Source organism: Sinohyriopsis cumingii, chromosome 10, assembly GCF_028554795.1.
Source record: "Sinohyriopsis cumingii isolate HCF-2022 chromosome 10, ASM2855479v2, whole genome shotgun sequence".
Classification (NCBI taxonomy): Eukaryota; Metazoa; Mollusca; class Bivalvia; order Unionida; family Unionidae; genus Sinohyriopsis; species Sinohyriopsis cumingii.
This window is the reverse complement of record NC_142970.1, coordinates 61,106,723-61,124,761: the sequence shown is the minus strand read 5'-3', so window position 1 is coordinate 61,124,761 and position 18,039 is coordinate 61,106,723. Positions and strand designations below refer to the sequence as shown.

The window sequence follows — 18,039 nt, the reverse complement described above, 5'->3', positions numbered from 1 at the left end:
TAGGTATGATTCGGGCACAATTACTTTAGATCTATGACAAACAAGAATCTGGTAAAACATAAAAAAAATAATGCCTCAAAATCTGGATATTAAATTCATAGATGAAATAGAAACACATAAGTCATATTTTTTTTATAAAGAACAGGCATGTACAGATATCTTACAAACAAAATTACAGACATATAGTGTTTTTTCTAATGATTTCACTATTTCATGTGTAACTATTACCACATATCCTTGTTCCGATTCTGAATTAGCCTTCTTGCTTCCTTATTTATTCATTAAATGACCCCATTTTAATCATATGCCATTAAATTTTGTGAATAATTATAAATATAGAAACAATACATATAATATGAACAAGCAAGGGCCTAGAAATGATCCTTGTGGCGCTCCAATGGAATGATGTCGGACAAGAATTATGTTTCTAACATAATACAACTCTGCCACATGTAATACTATGTCCACACTAGAGGGCACTTCTAGAGAAATATTCTCATTTAATTTTGGAAAAATAGTCTGAGAAAATGGAGTTCATTTATCCTCTTCTCGGGATGACATCTTCTGCCACCACCTCCATTGAAATATTTCATATTCTGAATACTATATACCTTTGTGACATTTAAATAATTATTTTTGTCTGCAATTATGTTTACAGTGCAAGATTCCCCTCTGAAAATACACAAAGCCTGAAGGAGTGAATCAAATTAAATGCATTTGTTGCAAAAACAAAATATGTCGTACATTAATTATGCTCATCAAAATTTCAAATATTTTCATTATTTTAAATTAATATTTTGGGGTTTTTTTTACATTACTTGGATCAAAGGTTTCATAAAACAGTAAAAAGCTATAGTTCTGTGCTAATGGTTGATGGTTTGGTTTTTGTGGGTTTAACACCATTTTTCAACACATGATGGGCTATACATGGCAGCCAATACAACTGGTACAGGAAGAACTCAGGAAGAAGGACTGACCCACTCAGGACTGACCCACAATGGCTAAGACCAAGACTTTAAACTAGGTGGATGGAGGTGAGATGGCAGCGATGTATAAAGATTGGTGCCTTAAACCACTCGGTCAGCCAGGCCTCTATATAATGTCAGATAGATGAAGTTTTGCAATAATAGTGGATAGGTGGAACTTTGTGGTAACTAGGATAGGTTGAGTTTTGTGATAATGGTAGACTGGTATAATTTTGTAATAATGGTGGATAGATGAAATTTTTTTATTATGGAAGATAGGTTTAATTTCATAAAAATGGTGGATAGGTGGAATTTTGTGAATATGTGGATAGATGGAGAGTTTTAATTCGTCAACTTTACCTAGCATGAAAATGTTAGCCAATGGAGCAAAAAAACTAATTTTTGGTATAATTATGTGTTCATATGATCATACAACAAAAATGCTGATAACCACAACAATGGAATACTCTGTTAGCTACTAGTAATGATATAGCAATATAGAGATAAATTGCAAAAACAAAATGCCAGATACAGTACATTGTAATATGAGTACAGAAATACTGGCATAGCAAATTTGTTTTCAACTACACAAGACCATCTGGAACTAACTTTGAGCAGACCACTTTCTTCCATTATGCTTAGCATTATTACCAACATGGCAGCTTCTAAATATGCTAAATTATAAGTCTCACACATGCTGAAAACAAAGATTCAAAAAATTAACTGACACTAAAATATTGTAACTGACTACATGCGTGTTACCATTTATAGCTAGGCATGACCTATTGTCATCGCCGAGTTTATATCCATCAACACATCCACATGTAAATCCTGGATCTGTGTTTTTACACAGCCTGGGCTGATCACAATAGATATCGAACTGACACTCGTCTAAATCTGAAACATAAAAATAAGTATTAAATTGACACTCATCGAAATCTGAAACAAAAATAAATATCGAACTAACGTTCATCTAAATCTGAAACATAAAAAACTACTGAACTGAGACATAAAATCAAGCCTGCAAGTTAAGCAGAATAAGTAAGAATGACTGCTGATTGAATGTAATTGTCTACTGTTTGAAAATCGGAATGATTTTTACAGTTAAAGGTTTAAAGAAATAAATATCCTAACAAAAAACAACATCAGTTCTCATTCTTGTACAATCTGTTTAACTATAGTTTGATCAGAAAAATATATCAACCTATGACGCCATGTAAAGCCTATCAATCAAATGTACAACCAATGTCAAATATGACCTTATATTCAGAAGGTGTAGTGATAACTAGATTTTCAAGATGGCCTCTGTGGTGGCCATATTGGATGTTCGATAAACACTATCTTCATGTCCAATGAGATCTTGGGATGAATGTGAGTGGAAAGTTTCATGGTAATCCTCTGACTTGCATGAAGACATATAGTGTACCACCTCACAGTAAGACCACCTTACAGTAAGACCACCTTGAAGTAAGACCACCTTATATATAATGAACTACATGATATAACTAAGTTTATTCCATAATCACATGGAATCCATGACCATACCTGTCTTACAACAAGAAGTGAACCTACTTAAAAATCTGTAATTACTCAAACACTTCCTATTTTTAGTTTTTAGTAATTATAGGACTTTATATCCTAATTTAAAAAAAGTCCCATTTTAATGATAAAGCTGTTTATTGAGCAAACAAAATTTAGAGAACAAATATAATAACTTTTTAAGGAATATGGAATTAGGGTGTACAAAACTGAATACATGAAAAATTACATACTCTGCAGTGTGTTTCCCTATCGTAATGCAAGACAAATATTAATGACAGTATTTCTCCCTTTCATAATGTGAATGAGACAAAAATTACATTTTGTCTCTCCATCATAATGAAAGGATGAGAAAGACTGCATTACAGTTTATCTCCCTATCATAATGTGACTGAGAAAACAATTACATACATTACAGTATCTCGCTATCAGTAATGCAAATGAGACAACATTACAGTATGTCTCCCTATCATAATGTCAGTGAGACATCAATTACATACATTACAGTATGTTTCCACTGTCATAATGAGACAACAATTATATAAATTACAGTATGTCTCCCTATCATAATGTCAGTGAGAGAACAATTATATATATATTACAGTATGTGTTCCTATCACAATATGAGTGAGACAACAATTATATGTTACAGTTCATCTCCATATTACAATGTGACAACAATTACAGGCATTATAGTATGTCTTCCTATCATAATGTGAGACATCAATTACATACATTAAATGTGAGTGAGACAACAATTACATACATTACAGTATGTCTCCCAATCATAATATGAGTGAGACTACAATTACATGTACCAGTAAGTCTCCCATAATTATAATAAGAGTGAGGCAATTACATATCTTACAGTATGTCTCCCTATCATAATGTGAGACTAGACAACAATTACTTACATTACAGTATGTCTCTCTATCAGTAATGCAAGTGAAACAAAAATGTATACTGAACAAAAAACCAAATTTTATACTGTACTCACCAACACACTTTGTTTCATTAAATGTTTTGCCACTCTCACAGTAACATTTTGCACCTGATGGGGTCTCAGCACACCAGCTGTCAGTTCCACAGTCAGTCTTTAAACCTGGAAATTGGAATAGTATTATTATTATTATTAGTAGTAGTAGTAGTAGTAACATTATTATTATTATTATTATTATTATTATTATTATTATTATTATTAATTAGTAGTAGTACAGTAGTAGTAGTAGCATTATTAGTTGTAGTTCTGCTATTTTTGTTATTTTATTGCCCTTGTCATCAGGATCATAACATAATAATAATAATAATAATAATAATAATAATAATAATAATAATAATAATAATAATTATTATTATTATTAGTGGTAGTAGTAGTAGTATTGTTGTTGTTGTTGTTGTTATTATTGTTATCATTATTATTATTATTAATTAGTAGTAGTACAGTAGTAGTAGTAGCATTATTAGTTGTATTTCTGCTATTTTTGTTATTTTATTGCCCTTGTCATCAAGATCATAACATAATAATAATAATAATAATAATAATAATAACAATAATAATAATAATAATAATAATAATAATAATAATAATAATAATGATAACAATAATAACAACAACAACAATACTACTACCACTAATAATAATAATTATTATTATTATTATTATTATTATTATTATTATTATTATTATTATTAGTTACATAAAATATGTTAATCTGCAAATTGATTGGTAATAAGACACTTAATACAAGTTGCATTATTACAAAACATCTGGGACAGGAAGATGCTATCTGTACAAGATTTCATTCAAATGCCATTGATTGCATCTGATTATGAAAACAGTTGTTTCAAATTTTCATTCAATGCCATTGATTGGATCTGATTATGAGAACAGCTGTTTCAAAGTTTTCATTCAATGCCATTGATTGGATCTGATTATGAGAACAGCTATTTCAAAGTTTTCATTCAATGCCATTGATTGCATCTGATTACGAAAACAGCTGTTTCAAAGTTTTCATTCAATGCCATTGATTGCATCTGATTATGAAAACAGTTATTTCAAAGTTTTCATTCAATACCATTGATTGCATCTGATTATGAAAACAGTTGTTTCAATGATTTCATTCAATGCCATTGATTGCATCTGATTATGAAAACAGTTGTTTCAAAGTTTTCATTCAATGCCATTGATTGCATCTGATTATGAGAACAGCTGTTTCAAAGTTTTCATTCAATGCCATTGATTGCATCTGATGAAAACAGTTATCTATACTATGATATACCTAGGAGAAAACTTGTCATATAATGCATCATAACATAATGATGTTAAAGTAGTTTTTGCTACTATTGCTGCTATTAATTATGCTAAAGTAGTTCCTGCTACTATTGCTGTTATTAATTATGCTAAAGTAGTTCCTGCTACTATTGCTGTTATTAATTATGCTAAAGTAGTTCCTGCTACTATTGCCGTCATTAATTATGCAAATGTAGTTCCTGCTAATATTGCTGCTGTTAATTATGCTAAAGTAGTTCCTGTTACTATTGCTGCTATTAATGATGCAAATGTAGTTCCTGCTAATATTGCTGTTATTATGCTAAAGTAGTTCCTGCTACTATTGCTGCTATTAATGATGCAAATGTAGTTCCTGCTAATATTGCTGTTATTAATTATGCAAAAGTAGTTCCTGCTACTATTGCTGATATTAATGATGCTAAGTAATTCCTGCTACTATTGCTGCTATTAATGATGCAAATGTAGTTTCTGCTAATATTGCTGCTATTTAGCTCCTGCTACTACAATTGCTATTACTGATGTTAAAGTAGTTCCTGCTACTACAGCTGCTATTAATGATGCAAATGTAGTTCCTGATATGACTGCTATTAAAAATGTAGTTCCAGCTACTATTGCTGCTGCTGCCTAAAGAATTATAAGTTGTAAATACTTACAGTTAAAATTGAGGCAGAAACTGTCATCAAGAATGCACTCTGGTCTGTCCGTGTAACAGAGATGTTCTAATGGAATACACTGTAATCCTACTGCACAACGTATTTCATTTGGCTTGCATGGAAATGAGTTCTCTGGATGAACACCTAAAAAGAATTTGCAAAATATAAACATGTCAGACAAGATTGGTGTATATAAAGTTATGTCCTTGCAATGAAAACCAAAAACTCTAAGTTTAAAAATGTGACAAGGTTTGACAAATGTAAATGAAGACTTGAAAATTCGTTCAGGTCATCCAAAAATGCATCCAAGCCTAATCAGGTCATCTAAATATGCATCCTAGACTAATCAGGTCATTCAAATATGCATCCAAGCCTAATCAGGCCATCCAAATATGCATCCAGACCTAATCAGGTCATCTAAATATGCATCCAAGCCTAATCAGGGTTATATAAATATGCATCCAAGCCTAATCAGGTCATCTAAATATGCATCCAAGCCTAATCAGGTCATCAAAATATGCATCCAAGCCTAATCAGGTCATGTAAATATGCATCCATGCCTAATCGGGTCATCTAAATATGCATCCAAGCCTAATCAGATCATGTAGATATGCATAAAACCCTATTTATTTTGTCCATACTGAGTGATCTGGCCTCATCTTGTTAAGTAGGTTGTCATCAAAATGTTGATGTTCAAGAATTCAAAAATCTACAAAAATAGTAAGAATTTATATGACAGCCTGAAACACTAATCAGGTCTCTTGATATAAAAACAAATCTAATCAGGTCATCTTCACATAAATATAAATCTAATCAGGTCATCTTTGATATAAATACAGATATAGTCATCTTCATGTAAATACAAATCTAATCAGGTCATCTTCATATAAATACAAACATGACTGCCAAATCTCATTCATGTACCTCTACTGGTTTCCACTTATTGTCATAGTGGTAACAAGTCTTTTTGTATAGTTTAAAAATTTAAAATAATTGGAATTTTATTTTTAAAGCAGCCTAAAATCTAACCAGTTCAGTTACATATGAATCACATGGAGACAATTACGCTAGAAAATATTTGCTTCAACTACAGTGGGTGCTTTTCATGACGGATACACAGATGGCTGTGTATGCCTGAATCTACGTACTTTAATATTCATATACAGTATTCTCATATCTGTAACTTCTACATTCATTTTAGTTCTGTTCACTAACTGGTGCTTTTATATTGTTCAAATCTGATACAGTACTCCCCCACTATAACACTATCAGTGGGTGCCATAGAATATACCACCTTATAATGAGACCACCTCACAATACTCCCTCATTCTAATGCTTTCATGGCAACCATAAACATTATTGTCTCAAAGTGAGACAGACTTATAATGACGTACATTACACATATAATTGCACTACTAACAATACTCCCTCATTCTAATGCTTTCATGGCAGCCATAAACATTATTGTCTCAAAGTGAGACAGACTTATAATGACGTACATTACACATATAACTGTACATCACAGAATGAGATCAATGACCATACTTGCCTTATAATAAGAATGGTGTTATAACAATGCAGGTCAGTATAGTAAGGGAGTGCTGAAATATTTATTACAAATTTCTATAAATATAGTATTGTATCTAATAAAAAAAATAAAGTTTTTCTGAATTACATTTCGTGATATGCAAACTTTTCCAGGCAAAAATATTATTTAATAGTTTTCATCTGATTTTCAAGTACAAAAGAAATGGTGAAATCCTAATAAGAATTTTTTTCTCCATTTTTTGACAAATTAACAGAATAAAAATAATTAAGATTTTTAAGAATCAATGGAATGAAAAGAGTAAGACAGAGCTCAAAATATACTGATAATATGGCAGTTCTGAAAATGACAAATAATAAGACAAAAAAGAATCTTGAGTTCATGCCAAATTCGAGAGAAAAAATTCCAAATTCTATTTTCCAAGTATATATTGATCATCAAAGAGAAATGCATTACATACAGAACTCCCTCATTATATTACATACAGAACTACCTCATGATATTACATACAGCACTCCCTCATTATATTGCATACAGAACTCCCTCATTATATTACACACATAACTCCCTTATTGTATGACATACAGAACTCCCTCATTATATTACATACATTTCTCCCTCATTATATTACATTCAGAACTACCTCATTATAACACTAATCACTGAGACCCTACAGTATACAGCCTTGTAATAAGACTACCTTATAACAAACTAAATGATGCACATAATTTTAATACCAATTAATGAAATGGGATCTGTAAATAGTAACTTTGCAACAGGAACAGTGTTATGGTGTTGTAAAGAGAGGATAAGTACTCTATCCCATTTCAAAGCCAGAGATAAAAAGCATAGTCAATACAAACTTGGGGTGGAGGACTACATGCAATTCAAACCTCTCTTAAAAATAAGGATAAAAACTATTTTTTTCTTCTTCAAATATGTAGTGATGATCAAGAATTTACATGCAGACTGTATGAACACAAAGATGGCAAAGTGATAATCATTGCATAAATCCATAGATTTTTGTTTTTTCTTGCTTTATACTTTTACAAAACAAATTATTTGTGATTTTACCTATGTTACTTTGAGTTTTGACAGGCTGATTTAAGGTCATAAATCAAACAATAATGTTTGCCACAAACAGTGTGCTGGAAACTAGTTTATAAATGGGGGGAAAAATGACATTACAAACATGTTTTTGACAAATATCTGCCAAAGCTATTACAAAGAAGAAACAAAGTTTGAAACAATATTACTACAAATAAGTAACAAGCTTGCCACAAAGTAATTACAGATATGAAACAAGTTTCCACAATATTACTACAAATAAGTAACAAGCCTGCCACAAAGTAATTACAGATATGGAACAAGGTTCCCACAATATTACTACAAATAAGTAACAAGCTTGCCACAAAGTAATTACAGATATGGAACAAGTTTCCCCACAATATTACAACAAATAAGTAACAAGTTTGCCACAAAGTAATTACAGATATGGAACAAGTTTCCCACAAAGTTACTGCAAAATGGGAACAAGTATACTGCAAATGTCGTGTGGTCATTACTTTATGCAAGGGAAATTTATAAATAATAATTCTAATAATAATGAGGACTTTGTATAGCGCCTAATCTTTAGAAGCTCTAAGCGCTTTACAACATTAGACAACACATATAAGATAAAATGATATGATTACAAAAACAAACACCATGAAATTAGAAAATATAAAAAAAAACATGCTGAGAATATTTAAGGCAGGAAACATTACTAGGTCTTTTAAGTTTGTTCTTGCAGTCGAAATAAGTGAGTTTTGAGAGCCCTCTTGAATGTGACCACTGTGTCTTTGTGTCTAAGTTCAGTGGGCAATTCATTCCATGTTGATGGGCACTGGTATGCAAAAGAATGTTGTCCATATGACTTTGTTTTCATACTTGGAATAACAAGTATACGATTGTCAGAAGAGGAGTGTAAGTATCCTGCTGGTGTGTACACATGGTTGAGGTCGGATAGGTATGTTGGACTAGAGTCCGACAGTGAAACGTAGCACAGAACAAATTTTGTGTTTGAATCTGGATCGAATGGATAGCCAGTGTAGGGTACAGAGCAGTGGGGAGGTGTGCTCTGATCGTGGTACTCTAAGTATGATCTGAGCAGCTGTGGTTTTAACTTTTTGAAGTTTCTGGAGTAGATATTGAGATGAACCAGACAGAACTGAGTTAGAATAATCCAGTCTTGAAAGTACTAATAAACACACAAGTGTTTTAGTGGCATCAACTGAAAGATATTTGCAAATTGAGCTGATGCGTCTCAGCTCAAGATATGCAGCCTTGCATATGTTCATGATATGTTGGTGCAGTGTTAGAGTACTATCCAGAGTAACACCTAGGTTTTGTACTGATTGTGTGAATTTAATGTTGGTGTTGCTGATATTTATTATTTGAGGTAGAGGATGTGAATGAGAAAGTCTTTGCGTTGTGATCAGAATGGCCTCAGTTTTATCATCATTCATCTACAGCTTGTTTCATGTCATCCATGATTTCACATCAGAAATGCACCTCTCTACACCTTGGATGGTAGCATCAACTTCAGTTGGGTGGCTAGATTTGTATATTTGGGTGTCATCAGAGTACAATTGTTGAGACACTGGATGATGATCTATGACACTTGAGAGTGACTGAGTGTACAGAATGAAGAGAACCGGTCCAAGAACAGACCCCTGTGGAACACTACAATATAGATCAACTGGTCTGGAGTGTATTCCATTTGCAGATACAATTTGTGTCCTGTTGACCAAGTAGGACTTGAACCACAGTAAGGCTATATCATGAATGCCAAATACATGCTGGAGACGGTGAAGTAATATATTATGGTCTATTGTGTCAAATGCTGCAGACAAATCGAGGAGGGTGAGGACTGTAATTTCTCCGCTATCCAACGCTGAGAGAATGTCATTAACTACTTTTAGAAGAGTAGTTTCAGTACTGTGGCAAGGGCAATATGCAGATTATACATTGCTAAAAGACTGTTTGTATTCAGATGTGATACAAGCTGGGATAGAACAACCTTTTCTAAGATTTTTTATATGAATGGGAGATTAGAAACTGGGCAGCAGTTCTTTAAATCATTATGGTCTAGTGTTGGTTTCTTCAGCAAAGGCTTTACAATAGCAGTTTTGAAAAATGATGGGAATTCCCGGGATGAAAGAGAGGTATTAATAACATCAGTTAGTGAAGGCAAAATGGACCTCTCAAGCTCATCAATGCAATCACAACAGATGTACATCAATTTTTTTATTTGTGTCTGAAAACATAAATCATCCATAAAAAAGACAAGTAAAAATAAAAATTTAAAACAAATCCAATGTTGCAACTAACTCACTACATGTACGTATAATTAACAGCCAATCAAGCACTGGCAAATCTAGTGAATCTAGGTCACACCTACCTAACGTGTTGATAACAAACAATAAGGTAAATGAGCAAACTGTCCAGAAGTGAATGTTCATTGTTTTAAAGAAATGTTAAAATTATACTGATCAAGGTCATATCAAGGCTTTGTATCATGATAACTTGACTTTACTGTTTACACCCACCAGTTATCAAGTGTACCATGACCTTCAGCTTCAAGATGCTAATGTGGAGTTCACTTGCTTGCTGTGAATTATACACTGGCTATAGCAAGTTTTGTCCTTCTCACCAGGTGCCGGAGATATTTGTAGCAGAATTATTTTTTAAAGCAACATTGACATTTGATCCTTGAAGTGAGTGGAGTACAACAACTAAACCAAAGCTATGCTGTGCAAGATTTATTTCATAGCAAAAATTTTCCACCAAAACACTAAAAGCAACATATTCAAAATAAAAACACAACATACTTTACATGTTAGCAAACTTTTAACATTAAAAAAAAATGCAAAAAGCATGAAAGTTTAATGACAAAGAAAAATAAATATCTGTAGATAATACACAAACCTTCAGCATCATGTTTCACCCGTTTGAGTTTTTTACCTATTAGAAGTGAAATGTATACTTATTACGTGGCAAAAAATGCATGTCATATAAACTGTATACAACATTTATTAGATGATCATGATTCTCCACTTAAAATGTGTAATAATTTAACTGCAAATAAGAAAAATTGCCTCTGACAAGTAAAAACAGGTCAAGGATGGGGGGAGAATAGGGTAACACTGCCATATAAAATGTATGTGTGGGTAAAGGCTTAATCAGTTTTAAAATACCTAAACTTTTTATGGGAACAATCATTTCCAAATTTTTACTACTTTCTGTAATCAAAGGGCAAACACCTACTCATATAATGGATAGTTCCCTCGTCCACCTCCCCCCACCTACCACTTCCTGCACTCTGAATGAAGCAGCAAATGTGGACATTAAACACTGAATTGTAACTGAAATGTAACTAAAGACAAATGCAAAGTGACAAGTTTATCAGTTTAAAAAAACTAAATACTTGAAAATTTCCACAAAATTTTTTCATTATTGCTATCATCCATATATTATTATATTTCTTTACAGGTAAAAATTAGGATGAGAATCAAAATTTTGATCCAGACTGTCAACACAAACCTAGAATATGAAACAAGACACCCAAGTGAGCATGATGTTTTTCAACTGGCTGACATCTGCACAATTGATAAAAGCAAGAGCAAATGGCCAAGAAATCTATATCAGTAGGATGCTTTATAAAAAGAACTGCATCCAATGTTATTGACTGCATATGCTGTGACAACAACTGTTTCAAGGTCTCTGGAATTTTTTGTGTATCGTTATTTATGTTCGATGGCACACCAATGTCATTTCTATAAAAATATGGAAGGGTCATCATGCCAACTGAACACCTCATCTGCCAAAGTTGGTTAAATTCTGTGAAAGTGTTTTTGGGATATCTGTTTATCATGTGACCAAATCTGACTGCAAACTGATATAATTTGTATAAACCTGAAACATCTTCAAGAATGAATTCCTAATGCCAAATTTTGGCAAAATTCTGTTGAGCAGTTTTGGGGAGCTTTTGTCAAATAATTTTTCTACTTTTGGTAAAGATGGTCATATCTAAGAGTGTGTTGACATTACTGAATGTTTTTTGTACCAAGGTGCTTCCTGTCAAATTTAGTTAAATTTAGTTTAGTGATTTTTAAGAAGTCACCTACTCAATGTTATGGGGATCAGCATTATTTGTATGGGGATCAGCATTATTTGTATCGAGATCAGCATTATTTGTATGGGGATCAGCATTATTTGTATCGAGATCAGCATTATTTGTTTGGGGATCAGCATTATTTGTAAAAAAAGTAAAAATACCACTTTGTCAGAATTTGGTCAAATTCTCTTCAGTGCATTTTGTGATGATGATACTGACCAGTTTTTCTATATTTAGTAACAGTAGCCATACTTTATGTAGACTGGCAATGTTTTTAACATCTTAATGGCCTGCAGGCTGAGATGCTTTCTGTCAAATTGGTGGAATTCTAAGGAGCAGTGTTTTGAGACAGTCATCTAAAGGTTTTCAATTTTATAGAAACAGTCATCATAGAAGTATAAATATTATTTGTAAAAGTCTGAAAACCTGGCTGGATGCATTTTGCAAAATTTGGTCAAAATCTGTTACACAGTTCCTCCAAAGTTCTTTAAAGATTTTTCTGTTCATAGTAATGATGGCAATATTTTATGGCAAACTGACATAACTTAGACAAAAAATAAGTTATTTATAGCAATCTGTTTTCATAATGGATGATTCAAGAGGCATGCCAAATGCTAGGTCATACAGTGGAACCCCGCTATAACGCGCCCCGCCATAACGCGAATTCGGATATAACACGGTCGTAGCATGGCTCCCGAAATTTTGTATATTCATTCACACATGGAGAAAAAGAATTTGGAGAAAAGTAAAAAAAAACAAAACAAGAAATTAACTTCATTTTGGGCATGAGATTAGTTGTGACTTTTAAAATAATATGATCGTGGCATGGTTCCTGAAATTTGAAATTCATTTACGTCTATTTTTATCGGACCGTGAAAATATTTGTTTAACGTACGAGAAATAGTGTGTAAAACGTTTATTATAATTTGGTGGAAGAATTCGCGTATGACTTTTAATAATAAACGATCGGAACTTAACAATTTATCCTGGTTCTTTAAGTGACTTTGGAGAAGTGATCGTGTATGAATTCTAAAATAATACGATATATATAACGTACGAGAAATAGTGTGTACAACGCTTGGCTTCTGAAATTTATCAATTTGAACAGGTTGTGGTGAAGCTCCGTATTCTACTCTAGAAGAGAAAACTGGTTTCATTAGGTTTTTGAATTGTTAAGCCAAAGTAAACATTATCGGAAGTGTTACTTATTACGGATCCATGAGTAAAGCCAGTAAATCGTCTTTGTGATTGTCTTCCATGAATTCTGTATACAGTCGTTGCTCAAACAATAGCCGACATGGGCTTCTTATTTAACTGCAATCACAGCCAAGCAGCAGACAAAGTTGTGGTTGATACAAGAGTCGCACAATTTAATAAACATCAAAGGACGAAAGCCGCCAACATGTATGCTGTGCTTGGCGGTGTGATCAAACAACAAACAGTTGAAAGTAAATAATATCCACTTTATTATCTGTAAATTAAAAGGGTATGAAACTGTACATCCGTTCAGCTTAATTTTGTTTTATATAAAAAGTGATTCGTAACCATTGCAGGCCTTCATTTCGTTCCAGATGTTCGGGCTCATTTACGAAAACTCAAGCTGGAGGAAAAAGCTCTCCTCCTGCTGGATAATTGCCCTGCCCACCCCCCAGCGGAAAATCTTGTCAGCAGTGATGGCAAGATCAAAGTTTCGTACCTCCCGAAAAACACTACGTCAGAAATCCAGCCACTTGACCAAGGCATAATTTCCGTATTTAAACAAAATTATCGCCGTGAAATGATAAAGGGAATGGTAGCAGATAATAACGCATCCGTCGACACATCATTGGCATTACTCAACTTAAAAGAAGTATTAATTTAGCAGTTTTCACATGTTTCTTTTGATGTTCACAAAATCTGAAATAAAAGTTATTTGCACGCTGAAATCATGCGTTGATTGTTAATTATTCTTGCAGTTGTCGCATATGATAAAATTTTAGCGGTATGAAATTTGTACAGACACCGTATGTAGACCCGGGAATAGCTGCATGCAATGACCGTACGATATCAGATGGCAAGTAAATGGTTTCAATATTTTGTTCATCCTATATTTTACACGACGAATTCAGACTATTACAAAATTATTGAATATTTTAAATCTGTACGATTTTCAATGAAATTACATCCATTATGGATGAACTGCATGCCACGACGGCACGGTAGCATACGGTGTTGATACACTTTTCATGATATAGCAATAGTCTGGTATTATCGGTCAATCTGTATTATCATTCAAACAAATAAAAATTAGTAAATGTTTTTAATGCACAGTAATAATCTATAAATATATTAGCCTTCGATTATTTTGAATATATCTTAATTAATGCATTCCAGTTAATATTCATCTGATGATAAGCCGACTTTTGATCACTGTACATGTATACACGTATATGTTCTCGGAAAAAAAAGTTAAATATTGTAAAACCCCGCATTAACGCGACCCCGCTTTTAACGCAATCCGATTTTATGGACCCCGATCATCGCGTTATAGCGGGGTTCCACTGTACCATAAATGTACTTGGCCTCACACATAATGCAAAACTCACTATCCTCCACTATTTGTTCAAGAATACCAACGGAAGGGATATTCTATACTCTGGGACCAAATTTAAACAAATTTTACTGCTTAATTTGTACTAGCTTGGTTTACGGTGAACACAAAATGCAGTTTAATTTTAATGATCCAAAGGAAAATTATAACATTACATTGTGATTCATCTGATCCATCGTCACAGTCGACCTCGCCATCACACTTCCAGGTACTGGGAATGCATGTATTAGGGGCTTCCTGGCAACGAAACAGGTCTCTACCACAATCCCCTAAAATGAAACAAAGCATAATTCTATTATAAATCAGTTTTTTTCTTTTTTTTTTAAACTAAAAATTACGGGCAAATATATTTTTAATTTATGAAATAATTACAGTAAGTACATGTAATATAGGGGCCCCAAGTGGCCGAGTGGTCTAAAGCGCTCACCGTTACGGATCACTGCCATCTCACCTCTGTCTGCGTGAGTTCGAGTCTCAGCCTCAGCTAACGTTGGTACGTGAGAAAGCCTGCCAGTAGCTTATCATGGGTCGGTGGTTCTTCCCGGGGTTTTCCAGGGTTCTTCCTCCACCAATTATACTGGCCGCCATGTATAGAATATCTTGTGCTGAAAAATGGTGTTAAACCCTACAACAACAACAACAACATGTAATATAAATTGGTTTCAATGCCTTAGAATTATTTTAACCTAAATTGGCAAAGTGTAAGTCTTAAATTCTAACATACCCTGACTTTAAATCATAGGAAATGTATACAGTTCATATGTATTATTAAATCCCTGCCTATCGTGTGTTCACAGTCCAAATATGTATAGGTGAAAATAATATAATATAATATACATGTTTTCTGCCACACACAGCCAGTTGCATATTAATTTATTAAGTAACTTGAGTGTCATATCATGTCAAAAATTGTGTTATAAAAATGATATAACATCTATCAACATGACATGAAGGATACTGACAGGTAAAGTGGCAATGAGTCAAGTAAAATAGTACTGAGACAGGTAAATCAGTATCAAGACTGGTAAAATGGTACTGAGACAGCTGAAATGGTATTGATCCCTATTTTCAATCAGCTGATAAAAAGAAACTTTTTATTCTGTCATTCATTTTTTCATTGAATTCTCTAAAGAGAACATCTCTATACAGCTCGAAGCACTGTCTGCCTATCAAATCCTAAAATGGGGAAACTACTATGAAATGATAATTTTAAGTCTGCAAGATTTCCAGAGTGGCTTCCCTTCGATTAAAAAATATCAATGCTATTCATTGAAGTTTAAGAAAGGGACCACCTTACAGTTGAGATCCCCAAAATTTTGAGGTTTATTAAAGGCACAAATATTAATTTCAAATAATGAAATGGGATCCACTGAATCAAAAGGATCACTTTAAGGTACCTTATGGTGAGGGAACACTGCATTTTCCTAGTTTTGTACCTATGATCCCATGGGAAGGGCACATAAGGGAACGGAAGGGCACGTAAGATTGTGCTGAGACAAAATACTTTTTGCTCAAATCTTTAATTGAGAAGTAATGGTCAAAAAACCATGCTAATGGGTGCACAGGGGTAACAAGTTGGAAGACATTATGACCAAAACCTCTGTAAAACCTGCAATTCCATGCTCAAGGTGCAATACCATATTCCTGATAAAATTCTGTTGCATACATTTTTATAATCATCTAAGAAAAAAGCAATTCACAGAAGAGAACAAAATGGGCCTATTATGACTGGTATGGCTGGCATAAGCCTATACAGAGATGGTGCTCTAATGAAAGAGACACAGCACATACCAGCACACAAACCATGATGGGCACAGGCCCTTACTATTTGCATCTTGGTTACAAAATGTACATATTTGGGGGGTCTCCCGCATAATAAGATACTGATGTTAATGATCAGGTTGCTGTAATTCAAACATTAAAAGACCAAAGCCAAAGCCATGTTCCTTGACCCAAATTATTAGCTCCTGTCACGGAATGAAGCTTTATATCAAGATCAAAAACTGGCTGTCATGCACTGGAAACTACCTGACACAATGACTGACAGGTAATGCTTAAGACCTATCCAGCCATTATTAACTGTAGAGGGAGGCCAACAGTCCACTATTCATAACACCATGAAAATGACCATTAGGTATTTTGCTATTTACACTTTGTTTGGCAAGGATAGATAACTTGTATCCAAGTATTCAATCAATCAGTCAAGTAATATATGGCATTAACCACTTTCTAGTGACTGAATGGTTTTTAATTAATTTCCTGCATGCCCATGAATTTTCTACATACAGGGCAAATGAGCTCACAATTTGTTTAAACAAAATATTGAAAGGGATCTAAGGGTCACAAGGTCAAAGGTGAAAACTGCAAAGGTCATTATACTCAAATTAATCAGGGCCAAGAGTGCTGGTACAATGTATTTCAAATTTATTTATCTCACATGGGTGATTAATTTCACATGGCTGATTTAATCTCACAGGGATGATTAATCTATCATGGCTGATTCGGAGTTCAATACAGATGTTTAATCCATATTTCTGCATCACACAACCAGACTGGAATTATTTTTGTATTTTCCCCCGAACAACCACTCATCGATATTCATCTACACATTTTATGGATCCCATTATTTTGAATTTCATTTGCATTCTACAGAAAAAAAGTGTTTGGATTGGATTAAAAAAAGGAGGGTACGTAAAAAATATAAAAACAATGTTCAAAGTTCAGTCAGAGTTGAGGGGAAAGAACCCAATTTTATGGTAATATGAATATATCTTGCCTCTCAGGTCTCTACATATCCCTACACCATATCAAACCAAATTGGGACAAACACACATATATGGTTTGGTATATGGAATGTCGTACAATGGATACCCCAATGGATGGGATGTATCTAAGGCAAACAAAACAGTTTGTAATGAAAATTCAATGTTAATTTAATGTTTATCCTTTGTTAATTTGCTATCATGGTAATAGAAATATCCCACACACAAGTCCTCTATCTCTGAATTAGATTTCAATTTTCATGGTTTTGTTTAAAGATTTTTTTCTGTACCTAAATTTGTATGGGGTGGGGGGGCATAATGTTTCCACAGAAGGATAATTGTTTGCTGTATGTCTGCTTTGAATTTATGGTTCGTGGGTACCACAAAATCCATAAAAATTAATGAATTCACAGGTAGGGCATCTCTGAATGTCTCACATTTGTAATATTTATCACACTACAAAGAGGCAGAAAAGATATTTCAGACTCTCATATTTGAAATATTCATCACAGCACATGCAGACAGGGCAAAGATCT

General features: G+C 33.4%; 1 protein-coding gene across 2 annotated transcripts in view; it reads right to left on the bottom strand.

Annotated features, from left to right (window-relative positions):
- Nucleotides 1-18,039, bottom strand: part of LOC149790231 (prolow-density lipoprotein receptor-related protein 1-like) — a 393,476-nt gene that overhangs the window by 291,392 nt on the left and 84,045 nt on the right. For both annotated transcript variants that reach the window (XM_089972262.1, XM_089972261.1), the window contains exons 3-6: nucleotides 14,897-15,010; nucleotides 5,448-5,591; nucleotides 3,502-3,606; nucleotides 1,728-1,862 (exon numbers count right to left, since the gene is read on the bottom strand). In XM_089972262.1, coding sequence (XP_089828388.1) covers nucleotides 1,728-1,862; nucleotides 3,502-3,606; nucleotides 5,448-5,591; nucleotides 14,897-15,010 — 498 coding nt within the window. The remainder of the gene's footprint in view (nucleotides 1-1,727; nucleotides 1,863-3,501; nucleotides 3,607-5,447; nucleotides 5,592-14,896; nucleotides 15,011-18,039) is intronic.